The sequence below is a fragment of the Pelodiscus sinensis genome, chromosome 13 (genome assembly GCF_049634645.1).
Source record: "Pelodiscus sinensis isolate JC-2024 chromosome 13, ASM4963464v1, whole genome shotgun sequence".
Taxonomy (NCBI): Eukaryota; Metazoa; Chordata; order Testudines; family Trionychidae; genus Pelodiscus; species Pelodiscus sinensis.
This window is the reverse complement of record NC_134723.1, coordinates 26,372,796-26,388,744: the sequence shown is the minus strand read 5'-3', so window position 1 is coordinate 26,388,744 and position 15,949 is coordinate 26,372,796. Positions and strand designations below refer to the sequence as shown.

Here is a 15,949-nt window from a genome sequence, read left to right as displayed (position 1 = left end):
TTCAACCAGCCTGAACCATCCAAGCAGATCATCACAGACGCCTCCCTTGTACATCCCAGCTCATATATCCTTCAACACGCTGTATAGGGCAGGGGGTCAACACACAACTCCTCACTACATATCAACCTTCTTGAGCTCAAGGCACTGATGAATACGTGCAATCATTTCCTTCCCCTCATTGCTGACCAGACTGTTCACATACTTACCGACAACATGACAACCATGTTTTACATAGACTTGGAGGAGCGCACTCCCTGTCACTGTGTGCCAGAGCGATCTGCCTTTGGAATTGGTGCATCTATCATGGTATCATCCTGAAGGCCTCATAGTTACCTGAAATAAACAATGTTTGGGCGGATGCCTTGAGCTGCAATTTCAGTTCTGACCACGAATGGGAATTACACCCTGCCATACTCATCTCCATTTTTTACTGCTTGGGAGTCCCAACTATAGGCCTCTTCATGTCTCCCAACAATACCAAGTGTCCTCGGTTTTGCTCGAGAGCTGGTCTAGGCAAGGGATCTCAGGGCAATGCTTTCCTCATCTGTTGGAATGAGCCACTGCACTATGCCTTCCTGCCTATTCCATTCATACCCAAAGTTCTACACAAAATCCAGATGGACAAAGCTCTAGTCATACTATCATCACCATCATGGGCCAGACAGACCTGGTTCCCATTTCTGCACCCAGTGTCTGTGGTCATGCCATATCCTCTCCCATCCTGTCATGACATCTATCTCACAACAGAGGCAGATTATTCCACCTCCAACCACAGACACTTCACGTGTGGCTCCTCTCTGGTTCCAGAGAATGGAATTCCTATGTTCAGATCATGTAAAAGCAATCCTCCTACAGAGCAGAAGGCCATCCACCAGAGCTACCTACATACAAAAATGGAAAAGATTTTCAGCCTGGTGTCACTTGTCCCACGTGGATCCTTGCACCGCACTGCTCCTTCAGATTCACAAGTATCTACATTATCTTAAAACCGGGGGTCTATCAGGTCCCTCTGTGAAGGTACACGTTACAGCGACATCAGGTCTTCATGAACGCATAGATGGCTCATCTATTTGCACACCCCACAATGAGAAGATTTCTGAAGGGTCTCCAAAACCTTTTTTTGTCCTTTCCTCCTACATGGGATCTAAATCTTGTCTTAGACTGTCTCATGAGACCTCCTTTCGAAATCTTGACCCACTTGCCCACTTCAGTTTTTACTAATGAAGGTGCTATTCCTTACAGCCATCACTTCCGCAGGGAGGGTTGATGAAATAGGGGCTGTCCTGGTAGATGTCGTATACAGTCTTCACTAAGGACAAAGTTACGTTATGCCCACACCCAACATTTTTACCCAAAATGTTCACGTCCTTCCACATCAACAAACCTATAGTGCTACCAGCATTCTTTCCAAAACCTCATGCATCCGATCACAGGGATGCCATGTTCCACACACTTGACATACGATGAGCTATTGACCTTCTATATAGACAGAAGATGGTCATTCCATAAATCTTCACGCTCGTACAGTGGATATGAACCACACGCAAAGGGCACGCCTATCTCAATGCAATGTATTTCCAAATGGGTCTCATCCTGCATACTACGTTGCTATGCCCTCGGCAACAAGCCCTTGCAAACTCATTTGAAGGACGAAGGGGACTTTGAAGGGAGGTTTCAAAGAGGCAGTTCTCAGTAGTGACAGATGGCAGAACAAGGAGCAGTGGTCTCAAGTTGTGGTGGGAGAGGTCCAGGTTGGATATTAGGAAAAACTATTTCACTAGGAGGGTGGTGAAGCACTGGAATGGGTTACCTAGAGAAGTAGTGGAGTCTAAGTAGTGGAGTCTCCATCCCTAGAGATGTTTAAGTCTCGGCTTGACAAAGCCTTGGCTGGGTTGATTTAGTTGGAATTGGTCCTGCCTAGAGCAGGGGGCTGGACTTGATGACCTTCTGAGGTCTCTTCCAGTTCTATGATTCTATGGAAGGCACACACTGCTTGTGCAGCTCCAACCTCCATGGGCTTCCTTACCAACATACCACTTAAAGGCTTCTACAGGGCAGCCACCTGGTTCTCAGACCATACTTTCTCTAGGCATTACGCCATTATGCCACAATTGGCTGCTGATTCAGCACTGACTGTGGTGGTGTTATCTGCAGTCTCTCAGCAGTGACTCTGATTCCCACCATCCTGTTGGATACTGCTTGCTAGTCCCCTTCTGTGGAGCACCCATGGGGAAATCACCTGAAGAAGAAAAGGGAGTTACTCACCTCATGAAGTAACGAGTGTACTTGGAGGTGTATGTCCCCGTGGGTGCTCCATGACCCTCTCTACCCTTTATTCGGAGTCCTAATTACTTGAATGGAGAAGAGGAACTTGCAGTCACTGCTTAGAAAAAGCTCCTCTCCATGGCTCCGGGACATCCCTACACCTTGCGTGGAGCTCCCACTGGGACATACACCTCGAAGAACAGTAGTTACTGTACGAGGTGAGTAAATCTCTTTTCTCAAGTCAGTTAATCCTCTTTGTACCCAGCAGCTGAATATTTCTGGCTCTGAATGAGGGATTTGTTATTTTCCTCTTGCTTTGTAAAGTTTATTTCTCTTTACTTAAGCCTAATAGGTTCTCAGTCCTTTTAAGTATCTGTTTTCATTTTCAAAATCTCTGAATCTTTGCTAATGGTTTGTATGTCACTTTGGAAAAGTTCAGTAGGTTCCTGAACTCTTTTTGGTATTTGCTTGATTCTATGTGTATTTTAAAGGCTTTGAACAAAGTCTCATTCTTGGAATTACAGCCTCCAGAGCTGATGATGCAGGCATACTGCAGTTGAGATAAAGCACCTGGCAGCCTTCTCCTTCTTTACTGTTTGATACCAGCTTAAAACAGTGACTGTGAGGTTTCTCAGGTGGCTTCCCATTTTTCATGGTAGTGTTACTGCTTTTAAGTAAGAATAAAAAATGTCAAATTCAACAGTTTGTTCTAAAAGACCCCACTGCAGGTGGAAGTCCTACCACAGTAAACAGGATTAAACCAACTGGAAAACTGGAGCAGTTGCTACTCCCAGTGTAGGAGTATTTTGTCAAACTATCATTTTAAATACAGACAATGTTTGAAGGTGACGAGATAATGTGGACTTCCAGAACAGTGTTTTGACCAGAATGGTCTGGAGATCTTGTACAATTGCTTCAAAGAATTGTCTTAATCTATTTTGAGACTACATAATGCAAGAGTTTCAGATGACATCAAAAAGGATTCTTATGTTTTTAACTTGTTTCATAGACTTGTTTTTCTTATTTCTCATTCAAAAATTAATTAAAAAATTGGAAAGAAATATAGTTAAAATGTTTATTTATGAACTGCAGTAGTATTTTATGAAGAATAACTGAAAGTTGTGGGATTTTAATGTACAATGTAGAACCATGATTAAATGTGTTTTTATTGGCAAGTCAGATATGCCCTCATAAAATAACAGTTTAATCCACATGCATAATGTCACAAAGGAAGGTTTTCTTTCCCCTGGGTGAATTTTATCCAGAAAGTAGATAGTGACCAACTACCTTTTAATTAGCCTTTAAAAGACATCAGTGAAATAGAAGGCTTCCTTTAAAGATGCGTGGTATAGCTTTGGAGTGGGTTTTCAGATAAACAAAAATTTGACAAACTAAAATGTTTTAAGAAGGAAACATATTCGTTGTTTACACGTTTCTTTAAAAAAAAAAAACCTAATATGTGGTTTATAATCCTCTATAGAGGAAGGACTGCATGGAATTGTAAGCTGTACAGCCTGTGGGCAACAGGTGAACCATTTTCAAAAGGATTCAATCTATAGACATCCTACACTGAAAGTCCTTATCTGTAAGGTATGTAATAAACAGTGTATGGTATTAAAAGACCTCTGTCACCCCTTGTGTTTTGTGTAGATTGTTTTCTCTTATTAACCTGTTAAACTTTACAAACTGATATCAGAAAAAGAAAAAAAAATTACAATGTGAAGTTTACTTGTATAAAGCTTATATATCACATCTTTAATTTATTGTGGTTTCTTTGGAATTTATTTTAAAAAAAATTAATGAATTTGGACTATATCATAAAACTACTGTAATTTTGGTGTTTATGGTTTTATTATTATTTATTTTATTTAAATATGTGTATCCCACCTTTCTATTTAAAATATTCAAGGCGGCTTACAAGAACAGACAAACAAACAAAATACAAATATATATATAAAAATTTAAAATATGAGAATTTAAAATATGAGACTTCAGAGGGACATAACGAGCTTAAAAACATATAGAGAGGAGGGACACACACATACAGACTCAAACATTAATAAAAGCACAAGTAAAAAGGGTGGCTTTAGCCTGACGCCGGAACAACGCTAGCGTTGGCACCATGCGTATATCCCGAGGAAGAGAATTCCACAGCCTGGGAGCAAAAGCTGAGAATGCCCTGTTCTGTGTAGATGTTAATCTTATCTTCACAAGTGGAGGAACACGAAGCAAAGCCTCCCCAGCTGACCTCAATCCCTGGACAGGTTCGTATGGGAGAAGACGGTCCTTCAGATACACTGGATCCAACTCATTTAAGGCTTTATAGGTCATAACTAAAACCTTAAATTGTGCCCGGAAATATACAGTGCAGCTGCTGAAGCACTGGCATAATGTGCTCCGTATAACTAGTGTTGTTTAAACCTCGAGCAGCCGCATTCTGGACCAGTTGAAGTTTCCAAAGGCTCTTTAGAGACAGCCCTACATAAAGTGCACTACAGTAATCCAGTCAGGATGTAACAAGAGCATGGATCACTGTGACCAAGTCATGTTTGTTCAGTAAGGGTCACAGCTGGCAGATTAAACGAAGTTGCCCGAAGGCGCTCCTGGCCACCGAAGAAATCTGATTTTCCAATGTTAAGAAAGGTTCCAGGAGGACTCCCAAGCTGCGTACCTGTTCTTTCAGGGGGAGAGTAACCCTGTCTAGAACAGGTGCCATGCCACATTCACGCACAGATGGCCTCCTGATCCACCGGACCTCAGTCTTATCTGGGTTCAACTTCAGCTTATTTGACTTCATCCAAACCATCACTACCTCCAGACACCGATTTATATCAGTCATTGCCACACCTGGTTCTAATGTCACAGGAAAATAGAGCTGGTTGTCATTTGCATATTGATGGCACCGTCCTCCAAAACTCCTTATGAGCTCTCCCAGCAGCTTTATGTAGATATTAAACAGCATAGGGGACAAGATGGAACCTTGCGGGATCCCATAGCACAATCACCACATGGTCGAATAGCAGCCCCCTAGCTCCACCTTCTGAAAGCATCCTGACAAGTAGGACCGGAACCATTGCAAAACAGTGCCTCCAATACCCAACTCTGCTGAGCGTCTCAGAAGGATATCATGGTCAATGGTATCAAAAGCTGCTGAGAGGTCTAGGAGAATCAACAGGGATGCACTCCCCTTGTCTATCTCCTGGCGTAAATTGTCTACCAGGGCGACCAAGGCTGTTTCAGTTCCAAAACCAGGCCTAAAGCCAGACTGAAATGGATCTAAGTAGTCTGTTTCTTTCAAGAAAGCTTGGAGTTGCAACGCCACTGCCCTCTCGAGTACCTTGCCCAAAAAGGGAATATTAGCAATTGGGCGATAGTTATTTGTCATGTGGTCCAGGGAGATCTTCTTGAGTAGTGGTTTTATCACTGCCTCTTTCAAGGCAGCAGGAACCATACCAGATATAAAAGATGCATTAATAATCCCCAAGACCCAGGCAGTTATCCCTCCCTGGCTAGATTTAATAAGCCATGAAGGGCAGGGTTCAAGTGAGCACGTGGTTGGTTGCACTCCTCCAAGCACCCTGTCCACATCCTCAGTCTGCAATAGCTGAAACTGATCCAGAGAAAAAAGACTGGGTGGTGCACTCAACACATTCTGTGCCCCACTTACACAGCAACCAGAGTCTAAATCCAACTGGATGTGGGCGATCTTATTAGCAAAATGCTTTGCAAACAGATTGTAGCCAGGGGCCAAAGGCTCCTCTATTTCGTCATGAGTGCGAGACTGCAACAGGCCCTGCACTACTCGAAACAATTCCGCTGGACGGCATTGTGTGGATGCAAAACGGGTGGAGAGGTAGCTTTTCTTCGCTGTCAGCACCGCCACAGAGTAAGCTCGCAGTTCAGCTCTAATCCACAGCTGATCAGACTCAGCTCTAGTTCTCCTCCAGCAGTGTTCTAGCCGTCGCACAGACTGTTTTGCTGCTATCACTCCCTAGAAAACCAGGGAGCAAACTTGGCTCGACTGGTCCGAAGAGGGCGCTTAGGAGCAGTCATATCAACTGTCCTGGCTACCTCGGTGTTCCATGTATTGACTAGGGTATCTACAGAACTATTTGCCATAATGGCTGAACAATCCTTCAGGGACCTCAGAAAACCCTCCGGATCCATCCGTCTCTGAGGGCGGATCATCTTAATTGGTCCTCCCCCTTTGTGGAGGGGAAGGTCAGCAGATAGTCTAAACTTGACCTGGTAGTGATCAGTCCATGAGAAAGGGAGTGTAGCCATATCCCTTATCCCAAGAACTGTATCTCCCTTAGTCCAAAAAACCAATCGAGCGTATGACCTGCAACATGTGTTGGGTCACTTATTTCTTGGGATAATCCTAGGGTGGGTCATGGTATCCATAAAATCTTGGGCCAGACCAGACAAAACAGCCTCGGCGTGGATATTAAAGTCCCCCAAGACCAAAAGCCTCGGCGTCCTCAATGTCACCTCGAGACCACGTCGGCCAGCTCGAGCAGAGCATCTGCCATAGAGTGAGGTGGGTGGTACACAAGCAGCATACCCAACCTATCCCGGCCACCCAATGTCAAGTACAGACACTTGAATTTGGCACTTGGTTGGACCACAGCCCTAGCCAGTGAGATAGTATCTCAATAGACAATTGCCACAATTTTATGTGCTATAAGGGGCTCCAGGTCATAATCTGCTTCTCCTAAGAGCCATAGCACAGAAGGCTCAGAACCCAGGTGAGGAAGAAAAAATGACTTCAGAGGCTTCTTTGCACCATTGGAATTAGGCAGCTGCTTGGGGCTCAAACAGCCCTGATATAAATTAGAGTAACAACTTAGTCCCTTCTAACTTATGGCAGCTTTCCCATTGGCTATATATGGGCTGTGCTACAGTCCAGAATTCTATAGCACTGACCACTATGGGTAGATCATCTCCAGGCCATGTCCATTCCATCATGTCCATATGTGAAAGCCTTTGAAGGAGGGTGGCTTAAATTCAACCTTGTCTTGTTGTGTCAGTGCCTTCAAGCTCCTGGAGTGGCATATAAGGGTTTGCGTTCTCGGCAATATTTGGATTTTTGGTATTTTAGTTGATCACTATATCCTTAAGAATTGACACACTGGATTTGAACTGAGGTCCGTCTTGTCCAGTATCCTGACTCTGTCAGAGGACCAGTACCAACTGCCTTTGATGAAATTACAAATATTCTATAGAAAGTAGCTACAGAATAACTTGTCCTCAAGGAGTGTTGCTTCCAAACTCCAGGAGAGCTCTGAATCCTTTCCAAAACTCGTCAATTTTGATTGTCTTATGGCAGCGAATTATACTGGTTATTAGGTCTTCTGTCTCACTCCTCAGTCCTTCCACCACTTCTCCCTGGCTGGCATGGACCTTCTGTCTTTGCCTCCATTACTGGCATGGGTCTTCTGCCTCTTCCCCATCTCCCCCCTCAGCTCTCCCAGCCATCAGGGGATGTGGCCAAGTGCTGGGGAGTTTGGGGCAGAGGGGGCTATTTACCTGGTCTGGTGGCAGGTAAGATAGTAAAGCCCCCATTCCTGTTGGCTAGTTGCTTGGTGGTGTGACTGCCCCCCGTGGTCCTTCTGCAGTATAGCTCTCCCCTGTGGGTCACTCCCAGTATCACATGCCTCCTCTCTGTGCCTTTCCCTTTGCATGTTATGGAAAATAGTCCCAGTCCCAGCACTTCCTGTTTTCTTGGCACAACCAGATGCTGACCTTGCTTTGTCAGGATAAGAGGAAGTGGCTTACCATATTTGGTATTGCTAGCTCTTACAGTTTAGGAGTTATTGAACAGACTCCCTCACAGACACAGATTTACAGACACACATCTCTAAAATATATAAATAGATGAGAAGGGATCAGATCAAGAATTCTTTCATTATTTTCTATGCCTGTATTATTAGTGTCCTAACTAAGGTAAATAGTTTGAGATTTTTCAATATCTCATAATGTGGAAGTTTTCCTATTTTCTGGCATTTCTTGTTAATTTCTGAATCATCTGTCTTTGCTGTAACTATACAGAATACCTACTCCAAAAGAATTTTTCTTTTGTGGGGGAACACCATTTCTCCAAGTGACATTAGAAGCCCACTTCCATTAACATAGCTGCAGCTACACTGAGGGTTTTGTTGGTTTAGCTGTGTTCGTCAAGGCTTTGGGTTTTTTAACACTCCTCACCAATGTAGCTATTTATACATAAGCGTAGACCTTAACTGAATATAAAAAGCAATATTCAACTTGTAAGTATTATAATATGAAAAACCTGTGGCCTTCAAAAGAAGGCAAATATATTTAATTTTCAAATAAGTCCTGTACCATTGTTCAGAAGTGTCATTGTTTAAAAGCTGCTGTATCTTTGGAAATTTTAGCCAAGATTAGGTTCAGATTTGTAAACTGTAGGTAAAAATGGGAGAGAACATTTTAAAGAGGTTTCTAGTGTTCATTTATAGACTGTAATCTGAAATTCTAAAAACATTTTTTAAGAGTCTGACTTTAATGTATTCATTAGATGAAATTGCATCTGACTTGAACTGAAAAAATTCTTTGTCCAACTATTTCCTTGCAGACTTGCTTCAAATATTATATGAGCGATGACATTAGCCGTGATTCAGATGGAATGGATGAACAGTGCAGGTAAGTATGTAAACGCCTCTGTGATATTACCCTAATGAATTAAATCAGTTATGAAATGTCACTCTGCAATCAGCAGACCCATAATATTATGGTATTTGAATTTTAAATTTTAGTACAAACTAGGAAAACATAAGGAAATCAAGTAATTATCCCTGTTGGTCAAAGTCACACATCACATGACTAAACCCCAAACATCAGTTTATGTATAGTTTGCAACACCACATTGTAAATGAGCAGATTCTGTTCGTTATCCCCTAGATAGCAATGGGCCATGGAAATTAACTGTCCCAGAGAAAATGTGATATATTGGTCTATAAACTGCAAACTTACTAAAATATAAACATATGTTTATATTTATATTTAGTGAGTTTGCAGTTTATAGACCAATACAAAAATTTATAATAAAAGGTGGAAGCTAAAACCTTCACTTGCTCTTATGTTGTCAGTCAGAGGCTACATTGTCTCATATTAGTGTCAAGATACAGTCCACTCAGAACTTTGCATCTGTCGAGCAGCTGTGTCTGGTAAGCCAAGAATAGGTTTATTCTGTCCTGTTACTTTCCAGTCTTGGTCACAAACTGAGTTCCAGATGTGTTTAAAAAAGAATGTGTTCCTCCTATATACACTGGGTATTCATGGCTCAGGACACCTTACTCCCCACCCAGTACCTTATGAACTCCTCCAAAATGGGCCTCAATAGCTCTGTATCTGTGATGTAGGTGAGAAAGGGAGGTGCAGGTTATATCATTTTGCAACCAAAGACAGTGCTCTTGTAGTTCTTGTACTGAATGGGGAAAACTTTAAGTTTCTTTCATGTGGTAATATTTTCTGTTCTCCTGCTAATGTATGGAGGCTGGGCAAGGGTTTTTGGAAATATATTTGACTTTTCTGAACAGTTAGCTGAACATTTTAATCTACTGCCTTTCAAAGTCTTTTATTAATTATTATGCTTTAATAATCTAAATTAGTAAATATCTGCTTGCCATCTTTTGAAGTGAAGCTTTTGCCTTTGATTAGTAACTACATTTTAATATTATGACTGTTTAAATCAAATTTTTAAAGTTGTTTGTTAAACTTTATTTTTCTGAACAATTAATGCAGTTTGTTTTGGGGTAGCATTTAACATGTCCCAATCATAATTTCAGATGGTGTGCTGAAGGTGGAAACTTAATCTGCTGTGACTTTTGCCATAATGCCTTCTGCAAAAAGTGCATTTTGCGGAACCTGGGCCGAAAGGAGCTGTCAGCCATAATGGATGAAAATAACCAATGGCATTGCTACATTTGCCACCCAGAACCTTTGTTGGACTTGGTCACTGCATGTGACAGTGTTTTTGAAAATTTAGAACAGTTATTGCAACAAAACAAAAAGAAGATCAAAGTTGAGAGTGAAAAAAGTAAAATATATGATCATACACTTAAATTTTCTCCAAAGAGAAATATTTCGAATTGTAATGGAGAAGAAAAGAAATTAGATGATTCATATTCTGGTTCTTTAACCTATTCCTATAAAGCACTAGTGGTGCCAAAAGACTTGCTTAAAAAGACAAAAAAACTTGTAGAGACCACAACTAATATGAATGCTAGTTTTGTAAGTTTTTTGAAAACAGCAGCAGAAAATTCAGAAATAAACCCTACTATACAGCTACGTCAACTGAAAGCTTTTAAATCTGTGTTGAGTGACATAAAAAAAACTCATTTAGCATTAGAAGAAGGTCTGACTCGAGAGATTCAAGCTTTGGATATTAAAATCAAAGAGAAGAATACCAAAGAAAAAACCCCTGATATTAAACCAGAAAAAAATGAGGTGAAAAGAGATGAAAGGAAGGAACATGCAGAGTTGAAAGAGGATGTTGTAAAGTCAGTGAAAAAAGCTGTGTCAGAACAGCCTGACAACGAGCCTATGGACCAAAATGTTCCATCAACACAAAAAAAGAATATTAGCAGTGAAGATAAAGAGTCTGAGACAAAAGAAGCACCTCAGTATGAACCAAATAGTACTGAGGCTTTAGACATGGATATTGTGTCTGTTCCTTCATCAGTCCCTGAAGATATTTTTGAGACTCTAGAATCAGCTATGGAAACTCAGAGTGCATCTGATGAACAGGGTGATGGAAATACAGCAACAGAGTTGGAGACAGTAAATGTGAATATAAAATGTACTACGCTTTCAAAAGACATTAAAGGAGGTACTAAGTTAAAATCATCAGCTAAAGTAAGAAAAGAATTGTTTGTAAAACTGACTCCTGTCTCCCTTTCTGATTCTCCAGTTAAAGCTGAAGATCAAGACAATAATCCAGTAAAGAGAGAGAAGAATGCAGAGGTAACACCCAAGGCAGAAAACTGTGATTCTGGAAAAGAAAATCATTACACTGGTAATGAACACTCACCTGAAAATATAAGTGTCCCCTTTATAGAGGAATCTGATCTCAGGAGGTCCCCACGTGTGAAGACCACACCTCTGAGGCGTCCAACAGACACAAATCCTTTAACATCTAATTCAGAAGAGGACAGTAATGATGCGTATTGTGAAAAGCGCAAGCAAAAATCATCAACCCAGTCAAGGAGAAAAAAAGATAAAAGAAATTCTTCTGACAGTACTACTGATCATCTTAAACCTAATAAGCTTTCTAAATCCAAACAATCAGACCTATTGGAACAAAGTTCAGGTTCAGATGAGATGCCAGCAGTCCTTAAAAATGTAGCTATGTTGAGTCATAGTTCCTCAGATATTGATAGCAATAGTGAAACATACAGTAATGTTCAGAAGAATGCTTTTAATGATCTAACAAAACAACCATTGAAGTATGAGAATGGAAAACGCAAAAGAAAAAGTTCCACTTCTGGTTCGGATTTAGATGCCAAAAAAGGCAAATCAGCTAAAGTTTCCACTTCTGCAAAGAAGAAACGACAGAACCCTTCAGATTCTTCCAATTATGATTCAGAGTTAGAAAGAGAGATAAAGAGGTTGAGTAAAATAGAGTCTGCAAAAAAAGCCAAAAAGAAATACCCCAGAAAAAAAGAGAATTATGATTCTTCTGAAAGTGAGCAGAGTAAAAAAGGATCTACTAGTAAGAAAAAGATAAATTTGAAGAAGCAGCAGGTTGAATCATCTGATGGTGAGATATCATCCCCAGAGAAAGAGGATACAAGTCATTCTTCTGATGATAAAGTTAGGAAGGGGACAGCAGTCAGTGAAAAAAACAGAGATTTAAAAGAAAAAACTTCAAAGGGGAAGCATGATGAAACATCTGATACTGAGAAATCATCTTTAGAGAAAGAGGAGAGTTGCCATTCTTCTGATGATAAAAAGAGAGCAGAAGCAAAAGAAAAGAACAGAGATTTGAAAAAGAGAAAATTACAGGACAATTCTTCTTTGGATGGAACTGAGAAGGGGCAGAGTTGTGATTCTTCAGAAGACAAAACCAAAAATAAAAAAGGAACAGAAGTAAAAGAAAATTTGAAAAAGAAAAGTTACAAGAAAGAAAAAGATGGTGGTTCTTCTGATGGAGATAAATCATCCCCGGGGAAAGAGAGTTGCATTTTCTCTGAAAATAAAAGTAAAAATGAAGTGGCTGTTGAGGAAAAAAGAGAGAGAAATTTGAGAGCGAGAATATCAAAGAAGTTGCAGAATGATTCATCTTCAGATGCTGATAAATCCCCAAAGAAAGAGGAGAGTTCTTCTGAAGATGTTAAACGAAATAAAAAAAGAGTGGAAGCTAAAGAAAAGAAAAAAGTAAGCCACAAAAAGAAAACTTCCAAGAAAGAACAGAATGACTCATCCTCTTCTGATGAGGAGCCTTATGAAGACCAAAAGAAGAGTAAAAAGGGGTCTGCTAAAGAGAATAAAAAGGCTAACTTTAAAGAGAAAAAAAGAATTTCTAAGAAACAGAAGGAAGACATCACCTGTTCCTCCTCATCAGATGAAGAAGAAAATGATGACCAGAATTCAGATGACGGAAGCAGTGATGAGCAGAAGATTAAGCCAGTGACTGAAAGCCTAATGCTATCCTCCAACACAGGATTTTGTCAGTCTTCAGGTGTGCAAAGGTCTACAATTTGATTAGCATTTTAACATAGGAAGGTCAATAATATGAGTTGGGTAGTCCTATTGATTTAATAAACTAGTAGTGCAAATGCTGGAGTGAAAATATCCATAAATGTGACTCTGAATTCCAAAACTTGACCCATATTTCTAAAACCTGTTTTTGAATGTGATGTACAGAAGTTTTTGTAATATCCCTTGTAGCCAGTTACTATTTTGCTTGTCCTAACTTGGACAAACAGAATTTACTTTAACTTACAAATCTCCGTAATCTTTATTCAGTTTTTAATGTCTTTTCTAGAAAGAGTTTTGAGAAATTGGAGCCCTAGTCTGTAGTGAGTTGCATTGCAAATTGGCTTGCTTATCTTAGGGTAGGTCTACACAGCGGGGCTATTTTGGGATACTCGAAATATCCCAGAATAGCTACCCCGTGTCTTTTGAATGCGTCCACTATTTCAAGATAGGTCTTGAAATAGTGGACATGCTGTTTCAGCATCTCTGTAACCCTCATTCCACGAGGATTAAGGGATGTCTCGAAATAGCGCATTATTTCAAAATTTGGTGCTGTGTAGACATGCCAAAATTTGAAATACACGATTTCAAAATTAAATTGAAATAAGATATGCAATTTCCACTATGCAAATTGTGTATCTTATTTCAAGTTTAGGGTGCTGTGTAGATGCACCCTTAGTTGGTTTTGTCTGCCTAATGAATACAGAACACGAGTTTGGTTTAGGTAGTAGAGATCAGAAGAGCTCACATCAGATGTTGCAATTTAGGGTCATATAATGGAGAAGAGTATCAAGTCTTGTGGTGTAGGGTTTGGCTGTATTTACGTATGTGCACATTTGGGTAGATTATCTTTGTGTCCTACAAAATAGATTTCAGTAATGTTATTTAACTAAAGTGACAACTGATAGGCCTGATAGATTTTAGCTATTTATTACTTGAGCTGATTTTTCTGCATTTTAAAGTGCTTCTCAGAGTGTGGGGGATAATTCTTTTCCTCCTCCAGACTTGAGGAGACCCCTTTTGATTAACATTCAATAAGTCTTTTATTTTGTAGGAATAAAGAAATTAAAAGCAGCACAGTTGGAACTTTAAGGGTGGGAGAACTTAAAAATAGAATGATTTTGAGGTTAAAGGGACATTATCAAGTTCAATTCCATTTGAACAATTAATAACTACTGTTGTTACTAATATTACTTGGAGAGAGAAACTCTTCCCAGACTGTTTTCCTTGACATTCTATAGTACTTGGTTTCACTGCATTGATGCACACCCTTCTCCTGGATTGTGAAGCTGAAGCAGAAGATTCAGTAGGCAGGAATATGCACAAAGCAGGAAGGATGAGGATGAGGAAGGCATTGCTGCTTTTGGATTGCTGCTTTTGGATTTTCCTTCTTTAAAAAGTAACATAAAATAGCAACAAAAGAGAATGTATTTTTAATAATACTGTATCCAAAAATAGAATATCTTAAAACTTTAGTTAATTTAGAAAACTTAAGTTGACAGTGTTTCTATAAAGCACAGATCCCAGGAACTCCCAAGTTCTATTGCAAGTTCTGTGATAGCATTTTTTACTTTAGAGGAGTAAAATAAGTTAAATCAAAATACAAAAATAAAATATGAAAAAAATAAAGAAAAATAAGTTAAATAACTTTGTGCTTATTTTTCTATATATGTAAAATCCAGAGAATTGACGTCTGTTTCATGAGGGTGCTACAGTACTTTATTCAGTGATATTTGTAAGTTACTTTGAGATCTCACTTTTACGGTGCTTTCTATCCAAAGAACAAAGTTTTATTAACAATATATTGAGGCATTGTTTTTAGAATAGTCATTAATGATACACCTTATTTATTATTATTTTTATTATAATAGTGTCAACATCTAAAATGTATGCAGAAATCTTGTAAAAAGTTGATTTTTTTCATGTGTCCAGTTAGTGCTCATTTACCTAATGTAATGAAAAGCAACCTAGGGTATGCTTCATGAGTGACTCTTTCATATCAGAGAGTCACAATTTACCTCATATCAACAGTCTCAGGGATAGCCATGTTTGTTTGTATCTGCAAAAACAACAAGAAGTCATGTGACACCTTTGGCTATGTCTACACTACTAGGTTATTTTGAAATAACTACTCCTGAAATAACTATTTGAAAGTAAGCTTATTCTTCTACACAAGGAGGAGGAGTTACTTTGAAATAATCATCCCATTATTTTGAAATAACAGGCTTGGTAGTGTGGAGGTTTGCCTTGTTATTTTGAAATAAGTGGAGTTATTTTGAACTAACTCTCCAGTATAGACACATGGCTTTAGAGATTAACCGATTTATTAGGTCATAAACATTCATGAGTAAAACCCACTTCATCAGATGAAATGCAATGAGTTGATTTAACCATTTTTAATTTAAAAATTTAGGGTTCTTCAGTGAGCTCTTTTATATAATGAAGTTAGACAATTCAGAAAAGTCTAGCAAATTGTAGGTAATTCAGGAGACTTGTTTTATTTATGTTTGGTGAGTGAAGCTATTGATTTGGAATCAGTGTGATTAATTCAGCCCTGGATATGCAGTAAGCAACAAGATATAACTTTTCTGTATCTCTCTGTTTTCCACCTAAAGAGTACCTTAGAGGATATTTGGTATGTATAGAAGTTACTTAACACTGAGCCATTATCCAAATTCCAGAGGTCATTTTAGGATAATCAGATCTTCAAGTATGTGTTGGTATAGATTCCAGTGTAGTTGTATATGTGTTTCATCTTTGTAAGATTGGACTCTTTGGATTAGAAATGTCTTTTGGAGGCATGTATGTTATGTGCCCTGTGTCTATTCATGCTACAATCAGGAGGCAGCCACAGCCCATCCCTCGATTCCGCTTAACACCCATTGGAATGAGAGAGAACAGTGGTGTCTGAATTACTACTAATTTAAATTTGCTGAGTATTCTGCCCAACAATTTTTATTTTGCC

General features: G+C 39.5%; 1 protein-coding gene across 6 annotated transcripts in view; it reads left to right on the top strand.

Moving 5' to 3' along the window:
- Window positions 1-15,949, top strand: part of ATRX (ATRX chromatin remodeler) — a 200,468-nt gene that overhangs the window by 73,597 nt on the left and 110,922 nt on the right. For 5 of the 6 annotated variants that reach the window (XM_006136188.4, XM_006136187.4, XM_006136190.4 and 2 more), the window contains 3 exons: window positions 3,746-3,855; window positions 8,861-8,928; window positions 10,074-12,967. In XM_006136188.4, coding sequence (XP_006136250.1) covers window positions 3,746-3,855; window positions 8,861-8,928; window positions 10,074-12,967 — 3,072 coding nt within the window. The remainder of the gene's footprint in view (window positions 1-3,745; window positions 3,856-8,860; window positions 8,929-10,073; window positions 12,968-15,949) is intronic. The other variant, XM_006136189.4, reaches the window with a different exon arrangement.